The sequence below is a fragment of the Delphinapterus leucas genome, chromosome 5, assembly GCF_059928025.1.
Source record: "Delphinapterus leucas isolate spDelLeu-1000000601 "Yukka" chromosome 5, BTC_Dleu_Yukka2, whole genome shotgun sequence".
NCBI classification, from domain to species: Eukaryota; Metazoa; Chordata; class Mammalia; order Artiodactyla; family Monodontidae; genus Delphinapterus; species Delphinapterus leucas.
The window spans coordinates 51,646,613-51,659,631 of NC_143133.1; the positions used below are offsets into that span (position 1 = coordinate 51,646,613).

Consider the following 13,019-nt stretch of genomic DNA (forward strand, 5'->3'; position numbering starts at 1 on the left):
TGCTTGCTTCTCTTTTCTTCTTGAAATAGGAAGATCATCTGCTGAGAGGAAAGAGGTGTTGGGACTTTGAGGAGAGGGGAGGGTATGAGATAGTTGTCCAGAAGAGTGGGAGAGTCTGTGTATGAGGGGAGTCATCCTAGTTTAGGCCGTTATAATGACATACCCTAGCTGGAGTGGCTTAAACAACAGATATTTCTTTCTCACAGTTCTGGAGGCTGGGAAATCCAAGATCAGGGTGCCAGCATGATCAGGTTCTTGCTAAGGGCTTTCTTCTTGGCTTGCAGATGGTAACCTTCTCACTGTGTCCTCACCTGGCCTAATCCCATCATGGGGTCCCCACCCTCATCTAAACCTAATTACCTACCAAAGACCCCACTCCCTGTATGATCACATTAGGGGTCAAGGCTTTGAGTGTTTTGAGGGACACAAGCATTGAGTCTTTAACAGGAATGTAGTATGCTCCCACGGCAACATGAAGGGTCCACCTGAGGACTGTGGTGATGAATTTAAGGGGAGACACCAGGCATTGTGTTTATCTAGTCAAGTTTAGCTGTCCAGGCATAGGCATAGTCATAGGCAGACAGTTGGGTTTATCCAGGATTGGGATTTTTCCAGGTAACCATGATGAGGGGTGGGAGGAAGAGAGTGATTTTTTGATGATTAACCATAATTTATGCTGGCCAAGGAGGGAAGTAGGGACACAAAGTGGGTGAAGACCCTTGAACAGTATATGGTAGATCGGTGCTTTGAACGTCCTAGTGGGATGGAAGAATTTTTGGACTCAGGGTGCCAGAGGGAGTGAACTAGGAAAAATAAAAGATGCCTAAAGTGAAAAGTAGGGAGAGATTGCAGGTATTAGTGATGACAGATCTGAGGTATGACTGCAGTCGGAGGCTGAGGTGGGATGAAGAACAAAAACACTGGGAGGGAGGAGTTCAAGTTAACACAAGGCATTAGTGTGATTATTTCAGTATAGGAGATCTTGTTTTTCACGTGTCATAGCTTGAAGTGGGGTTAGAGGGAAAAAAAAAAAGCATCAAACCAGCCCAAACAATACTTAATTACATTTTTCTGTACCTAAATGTTTTAGTGCTAATAATCTAATCCAGTATTACAGGTGCATATTGTGAGCATTTTCAGAGCTGGTCTTTCTTCTTCTTAGCATTCTATTTAACATCGATTTTTCTTAATGCAATAATTGTTGGTTCTTCAGAGTTGAATACATTCTTGGATGATCCAGAATTTGCTGATGTTATATTGAAAGCAGAGCAAGCAATAGAATTTGGAGTTTATCCAGAAAGAATCTCTCAAGGTTCAAGTGGAAGTTACTTCGTGAAGGATCCTAAGAGGGTGAGAATTTCACAGACCTACTATAAATAACAGACATTTTGGAAAACACTAATTTAAATGTGAAGTCACTGTGAGTTTCTGAAGATATTTTCCTAATAAATCTGCTTACACCTTCTTTTCAGAAATAAAGGTCAGTTTACCATTAACTAAAGCGCTCTACTGCTTAAAAATTGAGCTATTCATTTTAAGCCATAGTTTTCTGTATTATTATTATTATTTTATTTATTTATTTTTTTGCGGTACGCGGGCCTCTCACTGTTGTGGCCTCTCCCGTTGCGGAGCACAGGCTCCGGACGTGCAGGCTCAGCGGCCGTGGCTCACAGGCTCACGGACCCAGCCGCTCCGCGGCATGTGGGATCTTCCCGGACCAGGGCACGAACCCGTGTCCCCTGCATCGGCAGGCGGACTCTCAACCACTGCACCACCAGGGAAGCCCCTGTTTTATTATTTTAATATTTGGTTTCAAGTATTTATTGAATATTCACATTTAGCTGTAGATTCGTTGGGTTTATATTCACAAGTCCTTACCATACAGTAACCAAGCAGAGTTTTATTTTACCCTCAGAATATTTTTTCCAGCATTGTACCAGAGAAGGAGCCTGGGCAGTCTGAAGTTTGAAGGCGTTGGAATGTGACAAAGTGAAATGAACCAAAGTATAATTCTAAGGCAGAAAAGAGAAGTTGATATGGGACTTTGTTCCACTTAGTCTAGAATTTTTCAAAAATCTGTATTATTTCTAAAAGCTTTCGGAGTGATGCATAGCCAGCAGTTCTCTTTTTCAGGAGGAAAAAAGATTATAATTCCACCCAAATATTTTTTGCAAAGACTGAAGTTATATTTTAAAACATAGGCTTTTTTGAGATTTAAATATATATATGTAGGTAATGTCAATCTCTCTATCTTTATTCCAAGCTTGATTTCTTAATTTGTTCTTGACTTTTTTATTAGTGACTCAGACTTTATTGCATTATAAAACAGTTATATACTTATAGTAAGATTTTTATTTCTTGTCTAAGGATAATTCAGCTTCTAAATTTAATATTAATATATTTTATCAGACCAGTAATAATGATTATAGACTTTTAGACATCCATGAGCAATTTTTTTTAAGAGGAGAGAATTTATTTAAAAATTGGTTCATAAAGAAATAACTGAAAAAAGATTTAAGGTAGGAGAATCTGGCAGCATAGATGTCACTATATCCTATCATTTCCTTTGTATCTTAGAGATGACTTTTTGTCATTGGATTTATTCATTTAACAGATGCTTGAATGTTTACTGTGTACCAGGTACACAGTACTTAGGATATAGCCCTAACAGAGAAAGTGCCTGCCCTTTTAGAATACACATCTACTGGGAAAGTAGACAATAAATAAACATAGAATTTGGGTATTTAATAGATATTGAATAATAACACTGTTTGACCTAGGTCAGTGGTTTTCAAACATTTTAAAATCAGTGGAACCCCTTCTTAACTAGGAAGTCCAGTACATAAAATGGGTGAGGGCTTCCCTGGTGGCACAGTGGTTGAGAGCCTGCCTGCCGATGCAGGGGACACGGGTTCGTGCCCTGGTCCGGGAAGATCCCACATGCTACGGAGCGGCTGGGCCTGTGAGCCATGGCCATTGAGCCTGTGCATCCGGAGTCTGTGCTCCGCAACGGCAGAGGCCACAACAGTGAGAGGCCCATATACCGCAAAAAAAAAAAAAGGGTGAAATCAGTGGATGGGGTCTTAGAGCCCTGCCCTCCCCTCTTCTCTCACCTTCCCTAGAATTTCTCAGAGCAAGGTTTGAAAACCATTAGCCCAAAGGATTATTGGTTTTAGATTGTTGAATGAGAATGCGTATAAAACTGTTATTGGTATTAAACCTCTTAATAGTTAAGAGTGATGCCCAAATTTGTGGTGGGAAGAAGTAGAAAATGATCAGAATGCGTTTTATGGATTATTATCTCTCTGTCTTAAAAGTCTAATAAAATTTCCACTTTTTTTTTCCCCTATAGAACATTATTGGTGTGTTTAAACCCAAATCGGAAGAGCCTTATGGTCACCTGAATCCAAAATGGACCAAATATGTTCATAAGGTCTGCTGCCCTTGCTGCTTTGGCAGAGGCTGCCTGCTTCCTAATCAGGGATACCTTTCCGAAGCTGGTGCCTCCCTTGTGGATGAAAAGCTTCATCTGGGCATTGTACCAAAAACAAGGGTAAAGCAGAAATTGTTTTTAATCATGTCCTTCTAATTTACAGCCCACTTCTCTGTGAACACTTTAGTATTATTCATAATGCCAGAGCCTAAAGTTGAGCCCTTTTTTTTGTAATCCAGAGTCACAAATGACTAGTAAATTGATTCTAGTGTAGATCCACAAAGTATCCAAGGGAGTATCTCTTGCTCAGGTGAGCTGAGATGATGCTGACGAAAAGAGGAGAAAGAACTAGCATTTAGAAAGCAGAAAAAAATCTAGAAATTCTTTTGAAGGTAGAGATAACTGATATGCTCAGAAGACTGCTATCTTTTTCTTTCTGACCTTTATACATTTTTACTTGAAGTTCTACTGGAAATGTTCATTGCTAATTCTACATTTCAAGACTATTACTTCTTTCTTCCACTGGCCAATTTTAGCTGCCTCTCTCAGAAAGAAATACATGTGTGCCATTTAACCAACTTTGCCAAATCCCTTAGCCTTTCTATTTTAGATTCTCAGGAGCATTTAGTATAGTGTTAAACTTTGCTAATTTACAGCATTAGAGTGAGTTCCATGGTGTATGTGAATAGAAATACTATAATGCAAATTCTAATAGCCATTTTTTTTAACTGTACGTCTCTAGGTGGTTTGGCTCGTCAGTGAGACATTTAACTACAGTGCAATTGACCGTGCAAAATCTAGAGGCAAAAAGTATGCTTTAGAGAAAGTGCCAAAAGTAGGTAGAAAATTTCATCGGATAGGACTTCCTCCTAAGGTAAGTTACTGTGATGCGCTTTATTTGGGGCGAAGTTCATCACATATTACCTGAGCTCTGTGCGCTAGGCACTGTGCTGTGGACTGTGGATATATATTAGTAAAACCGGTTTTCTCATCTTCAACAGCTTATAGTAACAAGCAGTCTCAACTCAATGTGATAAAGCTGTTGAGGATGGTTAAGTGCAGGGAGCTCAGAGAGGGTAGAGGAGGGATATTTAACCCACTTTGGAGGGCTAGGGAATTGCCAAGAGGAGGCTGCACCTAAGGCTTTATAAAGTAATGGCTGAAAGTGCAGGCTGAGAATTAGACCTAGGTTTTATTCCAACCCTCTCCACCAGTTAGCTCTGAGACCTTGGGCAAGTCCCTTACTCTCCAAGCCCCAGTTTCTGTAAAACGAGGCTAATAAAAAACTACCTCTTAGGGTTGTGAGAATAAAATGGAAAAATATATGTCAAGTACTTGATACAGTACCTGGCACATAGTAAACGATAGTAGCCGAGTTTACTCAATACATACTAGATTTTGTTTTTTCTTATCACTTTTAAATAAACCTAAGGGATGATTAGCAACTAGCTAAGCAAGGGTAGGGAGGGTTAATGGGAAAAACATTCTAGAAAAAGCAGTAGGCTTTATTATTATTATTTTAAAATTATATTTAACCTGCAATTTTGTTGTTTTGTTGTTGCTATGCATTTATCTATATAAAAGAATTTGAGTAGAAATGCATGGTTATCCTAACTTGTCTTTAGTATTGTACTCCAAGTAAGCAGGAAGTTTTGAAAAAATTTACAAGGCCTGTTACTCCTTGCATATGCTGAAATAGGTGTGACTAAAGAAGGATATTATTTCTGTATTTATGACTACTAGGACTTCATTATGAGTGCTTTAGAGAAAACATTTAGGAAATCATTAAAATTTCATGCCAACAAGAACATAAAGTGTTAAGATAAGTGATAGATTTTTTTTTTTTTTTTTGGCTGCACCGCCCAGCATGTGGGATCTTAGTTCCTGGACCAGGGAGCCAACCTGGGCCCTCGGCAGTGAAAGTGTGGAGTCCTAAATAGGTTTTCTTTGTAGTGATTTGTTTGTAAATATTTATGAGGCCAGCTACGTTACCCATTACCTATGTGTCCTGTGCTATTTAAATTTGTATTTCCATCTTTAAAAACTTGTTTAACATTAACAACTAGTAATTTTAGCGATAGAAAACTTTATAAAATAGACATATCTTCAAGGAAAGGACTTTTTAAAAAAACCACTATAGAGGTTATGATTCATTGGTTACTTCTTTAAAATTTATGACAGGATCTTTAAGCTACATAGTCAAAGAATTCATTCTTCTATAAAAGTAAAGTCATTTTCTGTATCTTATGTTGTAAAAAGAATCCTGAAGTATTTTTTCAGTAAGATAAAATTATACTATTATTAAATAAATAACCAGGATAGGTGTAAAATTTGGTCTTCAAAATTAACTTCATGTTAATGAATATTTTTAGAAAACAGCATTCTTGTTGAGAATATCACCTTAAGGGCACATGTGTATTTTGTTTTTTAGTTATCCTAAAATAGCTGCTATGCTCCTTGAAAGTCTAGGATTGAGCATTTTTTATTTGCTATGTATTCTTTATGTGATTATTTTAAATTAGTGTATAAAAATAGTTTTCTTGATAAATGTGGCTTATCTAAATTAGTGTTAACTTCGATTTTTCTTATTGTGTTCATGTAAAGTATTTTATGACAATACTGCTGAGAACTTTAAAAAGTAGTCTCTTTGTTCTTATATTTTCTTTTCTAACTATAATTCTTAAAATTATAGATTGGTTCCTTTCAGTTATTTGTTGGAGGTTACAAGGAGGCTGAATATTGGCTTAGGAAATTTGAAGCTGACCCTTTGCCTGAGAATATTAGAAAACAATTTCAGTCACAGTTTGAAAGACTAGTTATTTTGGATTACCTCATCAGAAATACAGGTACTGAAGTTCTCTCATTTGTTCACTCAAATCTGGTTAACTTTCAAATTGTATTCAACTCTTGTTTATCCAAATCAAAGACGTAAAATTTTGATGCAGTAGTCTTGAGGCCACTTTTTTTTTTTTTTTTTTTGCGGTACGCGGGCCTCACACTGCTGTGGCCTCTCCCGTTGCGGAGCACAGGCTCCAGACGCGCAGGCTCAGCAGCCATGGCTCACGGGCCCAGCCGCTCCGCGGCATGTGGGATCTACCCGGACCGGAGCACGAACCCGTGCCCCCTGCATCGGCAGGCGGACTCTCAACCACTGCGCCACCAGGGAAGCCCTGAGGCCGCTTTTTCTTTTCTTTCCTTAGAAAACAGAGGTGTAGTACCAACTCTCCCAGGCAGAATTAATCTCGTACTGGATATTCTGACTCAGAGCAGGCTCCTGCCCAGGTGATAGCAATCAGTTCCTATCCCTCAGGAGAGGGGAGTTTCTTGGCAACAGGACAAAGCCTGCTGGAAATTGGAAGTGTTGTAACATCTTATGGAAAAACTCGAACAAACTTTTTGGCCAACATAATAGATAATCTGCGACAGTGGTTCCCTGGACTGTCAGGGTCAGTATTATATGGGCATTTGTTACAAACGCATCTTCTGGGAGCCCAGCAGTTTGTGTTTTAATAAGTCCTCCAGGTAATTCTCATGCACCCTGAAGCTTGAGAACCACTGGTTCAAAATCTTTGCTCATTTATATTAATTTCTGGAGAAGCATTATGTACCTTTTTAGATTTACCTTTATTAAATCATATGGTCTTAAGTTAATGTTAAAATTAGTGTAGAATCCAATGGAATATTACTCAGCCGTGAAAAAGAATGAGATATTGCCATTTGCAGCAGTATGGATGGACCCAGAGAATATTATACTTAGTGAAGTAAATCATACAGAGAAAGACAAAAATAATATTGTATCACTTATATGTGGAATCCAAAAAAATAGTACAAATGAAGCTACATATGAAACAGACTCACAGACATAGAAAACAAACTTATGGTTACCCAAGGGGAGAGGGAAGGAAGGAGGGATAAATTAGGAGTATGGGATTAACAGGTACAAACTACCACACATAAAACAGATAAGCAACAAGGATTTACTGTATAGCATAGGGAATTATATTCAATATCTTGTAATAACCTATAATGGAAAATAATCTGAAAAAAATATGTATATATAACTGAATCACTACTGTACACCTCAAACTAACACAATATTGTGAATCGACTATAGTTCAAATTTTTTTTAAATTAGTGTAAAATCTAGAATACTCCTATAGAGACATTAGGTAAGAGCCTATCCAGGAATTTGCCTGGAAATGGGGGTAGATGCTTTTTTTCTCAAGGTGAAGAGAAATTATCCTTTTTAATAACCTTGGTTTAAGAGTTCTTGACAGTAATTGTACCTACCACGGAGTGGTTTTAAGAATTCAGTGAACTAATACATGTTAAGCACTTACAACAATGTCTGGCACAGAGTAAATCTCAATGAATGTTAGCTAACATTTATGAGTATTTTTAGTCTGTATGTGTTAAATTGGAGACTTTAATATGTCCATATGCTACAGATAACAAATAAAGGTCTCAAAAAGTGATGACTAAATTTTTCCCCTTGGTATTAAACTATGATATCCATAAAAAAATGAAGTAACAGATTTTTTGTTTGTTTGTTTTGAAAGACCGGGGAAATGATAATTGGTTAATCAGATGTGAAAACCAGAAACAAGAAGATGAAATTACGGTAAGGAAATTTTAATATATATATGTATATACACGTACACACGCTATCAATTTCTGTAAAAAATTCCTTGATGTTAAGTTATTTTTCATCACATCCTCTCCTTCACCTAGATCCTTGGTTTTTATCTCCTTTTTCTGTTTTTATCCTCTTTTTTCTTTCCTTCACCTGTTTACATTGTATTTTTTATTCTATTTTCAAAACCTCTGTGCAGTTTTATTTTTTATGTTGTATTAGTATAGAAGAATGATATCAGCTCAGTACTTTATTTTTTCCTTTTTGCGGTGCACGGGCCTCTCACTGTTGTGGCCTCTCCCGTTGCGGAGCACAGGCTCCGGAGGCGCAGGCTCAGCGGCCATGGCTCATGGGCCCAGCCGCTCCGCGGCATGTGGGATCTTCCCGGACCGGGGCACGAACCCGTGTCCCCTGCATCGGCAGGCGGACTCTCAACCACTGTGTCACCAGGGAAGCCCAGCTCAGTACTTTTTTTAGGGCTTTGGAAATTTGTTATATAACCACCATATTTATTTTGCTTTTATGTAATAAAGAAAGGCTTTAGTATTTTTTGCCAAAATGTTTATATTTTACTAATTCACTTCTTTCTGAGCCTTATGACTCAGGATTAGGTAATACAGAATTACCCGATAAAATGGAACCTATGTGCTTTACCTGTGAATTATAGCCATTGAACTTAAAAAAATATACTTCTAATGCTTATAAGAAGCTGTTTTTCATGTACATAATAGACTGTGAAGACCCTCAACACTATCAGAATGATAGATTTTAGATCCATTCCTATCAACTTGGACTACCCAAGTTCAAATTTTAGATATTTACATGAGAGATATTTTCAGAATAATTTTACTAGTTTAAATCAGTTTATACATTTAAGAAAGTTTTAACTGATTAAAAATAAGTTTCTCCAATGTTTATAGTCTGTGTATTCTCATCACTTAAAGCTGTTGCATCACTTTAAAAGTTTGTAGTTTTCCGTGTTCATCAAAGAAATTTAAAATTACATATTCATATTACTCAGCAATAAAAAAAGAATAAGCTTGATATACGCAATAATGTGAATGAATTTCAAAATCCTGCCAAGTGAAAGAAGCTACACAAAATGGAAGATACTGTCTGATTCCTTTTATATAAAAATCTAGAAAGTTCAAACTAATCCCTAGGGACAGAAAGCAGGCCATGGTTGCCTGGGGTGGGGTAGAGGGAGGGAGGGGACTGCTAAGGGACACAAGGAAACTTCTGGGTGGTTTCACATCTGTCAGTGCTTGTCAAATTGTACACTTTAATATGTAAAGTTTATTGTGTGTAAATTATACCTCATAAAGTTGTAAATAGAAAAAAATGATAGAAATAAAAATAAATGGCAGTTATAGCAGAAATGGGTTTTAAAATACACATATAAAAATATTCATATTGATAACAGTTCCTAAATATATTTTATTGGTATATCTTAAGCAATTGGATTTTACTGAAAACCCTATTCTTTTGCTCTTAAGTATTTTGTGCATTTTCATCGAGATATTTGATATAAACTAACAGGAACAAACCTGGCATATATCACTTGGACCTTCACTCTAATACTTTCAATTTAAAATTTATCTTTTTCACGTCTTGTTATTTTATCTAGGCCACTTAATAATGGCAACCCTCTATTTTTTGATAATAGGAAGTACTGTTTAACATGAAAAGTCTCTTGTCCCTGAGGTCTTCGTTTCCCTTACAGAAGAATGGAGAAGTTAGGAATGGCCTACATTCTGTAATCAAGAGTATCTTGAAGTTCCTTCTACTGGACCTTATTATATTTAGCTATGGTCATTGAGGAGTTTTATTTAGAAGCATTTTGTATTTGAACTAATTATTTCTATGAGACTGTAGGAAAGACTTGATTTTAATAAGGTAACTTTAAGTTGTTATCTTAAAAATATCAATATTTTGCAAATACCATACATTTAAGCAATGTATCTAACAATAAATTATACCGAAGTACACTTTTTAAAGTCTTGATAATTCCAAGCCCTCTTCCCCAAAGAGGAAAAAAATGAAACTATTAATGCATGAATTTGTAATACCAAATTTAAAAAAAAATAGTGATTATGAAGTTTTTACTGATTCTTAAGACAGTCTCTTCCCTTAAAGGGTAAATTGGTACCTTCTGGCAACTTTACTTTTATAAGCTCTTCAGATAAAATGTCTTTAAACCTCAATAATTGTTATAAATTATCTTTTGGAAATATGCATATAAATTTTTTTATCAACAGACTATTTTTCTGCCCTTCAGGAAACAAAATGGACTGATGATAAAGAAACGCTTATTAAAATAGCTGCAATTGATAATGGTCTAGCATTTCCTTTTAAACATCCTGATGAGTGGAGAGCATGTGAGTATTTAGAACTTTCCATAGATTCTATAGTTACCCCTTTTCCAGAGTAAGAAGGGAATGAAATTTATGGATATCACAATAGCAGAGGAAAAACTGGGTGAAATACAGTCATTCATCAGGGCTCAGTTCTAGGCACTGGGGATGCAAAGATGTGTACTACGCTCTGTGTGTCTTGCCATGTATTGTTTGCTTATTTTTGGATGAGTGTCTGATTTTGATTTTTTGGCTTGTATTAGCCTTGTAAAATAAGTTTGATAGCTTTCCAGTTTTTAAATGTATGTAATATGGGAATTATCTATTTTAATATTTTGGTAGCATTTTATTTTCATATTTGGGTAGTATTCACTTCTAAAACAATTTAGGCCTACCTCCCCCTTTTCTAGTGAGTAGTGGCTTAACTGCCTTACCAGTCTCTTCTACAGTTAATGGTCAGGTTTTCTACGTCTTCTTGAGCCAGTTTTAGACGTTGTTATTTTGCTTTAAATTATCCATGTTATCTTGAGTTGTAATTTATGCGTGTAAGTGTTTTAAAGAATTCTCTTATAATTTAAGAAATCCCCTCTGTGCATATTAAATATTTAGGGGTGAAATGAAATGGAATTTGCTTTAAAATACTTAGGGGGAGGAAAAACAGGGATAGATGAAACAAATTTTATAAGAAATTTGGGAATAATTGAATTAGGTTATTCAGAATATGGGAATTCATTGTACTAGTTTTTAAAATTTTTGTGTATGTTTGAAATATATGTAATAAATTTAAAAAATAATCTCTGTATCTATGACTATGCCTCTTTTAAATTCCTACTGCTTATTGAATTTTTTTTCACTAGACTTGCCCAAGATTGTCTATTGTAAAGCATTGGCTCATATATATAATATATATGATTATATATAAATATAATATACAAAACAAATATACATAATTATGTAAATATATTTTATATATATATTTTTTCGCTTTTATCAGATAATTGGCCTTCTATTGATCAGGTTTCCAGTTTGTTTATTTGCTTTTTCTTTTTCATAATTTATGTTTTCCATTATTATTTTCTTCTGTTGTGTTCGTGCTATTTTATTTCCCTATATTTTTTTTTTCTAGGTATCATTTGGCTAAAGCACAGATTGGCTAGGTGTTGCATTGTTGTTCTGCTTTTACATATTCGTACTTTCCGATTTTATTTTTGACAGGAATAATTTAGAAGTATTTTGTTTGGTTTTAAATTTCTAGGGCAGTTGATTAAAAAAACTGTCCATTGTAATTTTCAAGTTTTATTGCTTTGTGATCTGTGAATGTTAACTGTGTGAATTCTGCTCTTTGAAATTTTTTAGTAATTCTTTTGTAACTTGATATATGGCCAGTTTGAAGGACTGTATTTGAGAAGAATGCGGTTAGGCACAAAGTTCTGTGTCTGTCTACTAATGAAAGCTTGTTAGTCAAATCATATTCTTGATATATTTTTTGACCACTTGATCTGTTAATTTTTGAGAGACAAAGTTCACTGCGATTGTAATTTTGTCAGTTTCTTTTTGCATTTCTTTTCATTTCTTGCTTTGTATTTCACACACAAAGGCCTGGTGTTTTATCTTGCTGTTGGCTTGTTCTTTTTATTAGTGTAAAATATATCCCACTTTATCCCTCGCAGTGTTTTTGGCATTTCTTATTTCATCTGTTGTAACATTGCTGTACCTCGTTTCTTTTTATTAGTATTTACCTGTATTATTCTATACTTTTATTTTCAACTTTCATTATTTTGATATGACATATGAACAGCTCTTAGCTGAATTTTTTTTTTTTTTTTTTTTTTTTTACCCAATCTGAGATCCTTTTAACTGGTACACTTAACTCTGTAGTTTGTCTCAATAAACTACTGATGTGTTTGAACTTTTCCTGCCATCTTTTTTTTTTTTTCTATTTACCATGAATTTCAATTTTTTCTTTTTTTCCTTCCTATCTTTGGTTGAACTGACTTGAGATGTCTTTGTTCTATTTTTTTTTTTTTCCTCTAATGGTTTGGAATCTATATGCAAATTGTATTTTAAAAGTGTCAAGTTTAAGATGCCTACAGTACACCTGGAAAATTTTACCAAACACACAGTTCGGGATTAAGGGTCTAGAACTTGAAAGATTAATTGGTATTGAGGATGTCATTTTTAAACTGTCACCTTGGTAAGTGGAAGCCGTGGTGGTATTGCTATCACCTGGGAAAATCATGGTGAACAAATGCCACCACTAGGACAATGTGAGGAACATAGGTACTCAATAAATGTTTCATGAATATTTAGTAGATGAAGGAGAGGAAGGACTAAGTATAGAATCTGGGAATGGTGACATTGAAAATGAGAGGAAAAGCCAGCAAACAAGAGAAATGGCTTAAAAGACAGAAGGTAAAGTTTGAGAGAGTGGTATCTCCAAAACCACATAGAAGAGAATTTCAGAGGGAGATGATAGAGAACAGTGCTGCTTGCTGCAAAGACACATGAAGTAGCATGAGGGCTGAAAATGGGCTTTTGGAGAAACCCTTATGAGATGACTGGTGATCTTAGGGGAGAGTTTGAATGGTGATAGTAGAAG

The 13,019-nt window shown here is 35.6% G+C and overlaps 1 protein-coding gene across 4 annotated transcripts in view; it reads left to right on the plus strand.

The window, feature by feature from the left end:
- PI4K2B (phosphatidylinositol 4-kinase type 2 beta) overlaps positions 1 to 13,019 on the plus strand; it is a 36,294-nt gene that overhangs the window by 7,846 nt on the left and 15,429 nt on the right. For all 4 annotated transcript variants that reach the window (XM_089911733.1, XM_089911732.1, XM_089911731.1 and 1 more), the window contains exons 2-7: positions 1,214 to 1,350; positions 3,353 to 3,553; positions 4,176 to 4,307; positions 6,126 to 6,279; positions 7,993 to 8,054; positions 10,345 to 10,444. In XM_089911733.1, coding sequence (XP_089767859.1) covers positions 1,214 to 1,350; positions 3,353 to 3,553; positions 4,176 to 4,307; positions 6,126 to 6,279; positions 7,993 to 8,054; positions 10,345 to 10,444 — 786 coding nt within the window. The remainder of the gene's footprint in view (positions 1 to 1,213; positions 1,351 to 3,352; positions 3,554 to 4,175; positions 4,308 to 6,125; positions 6,280 to 7,992; positions 8,055 to 10,344; positions 10,445 to 13,019) is intronic.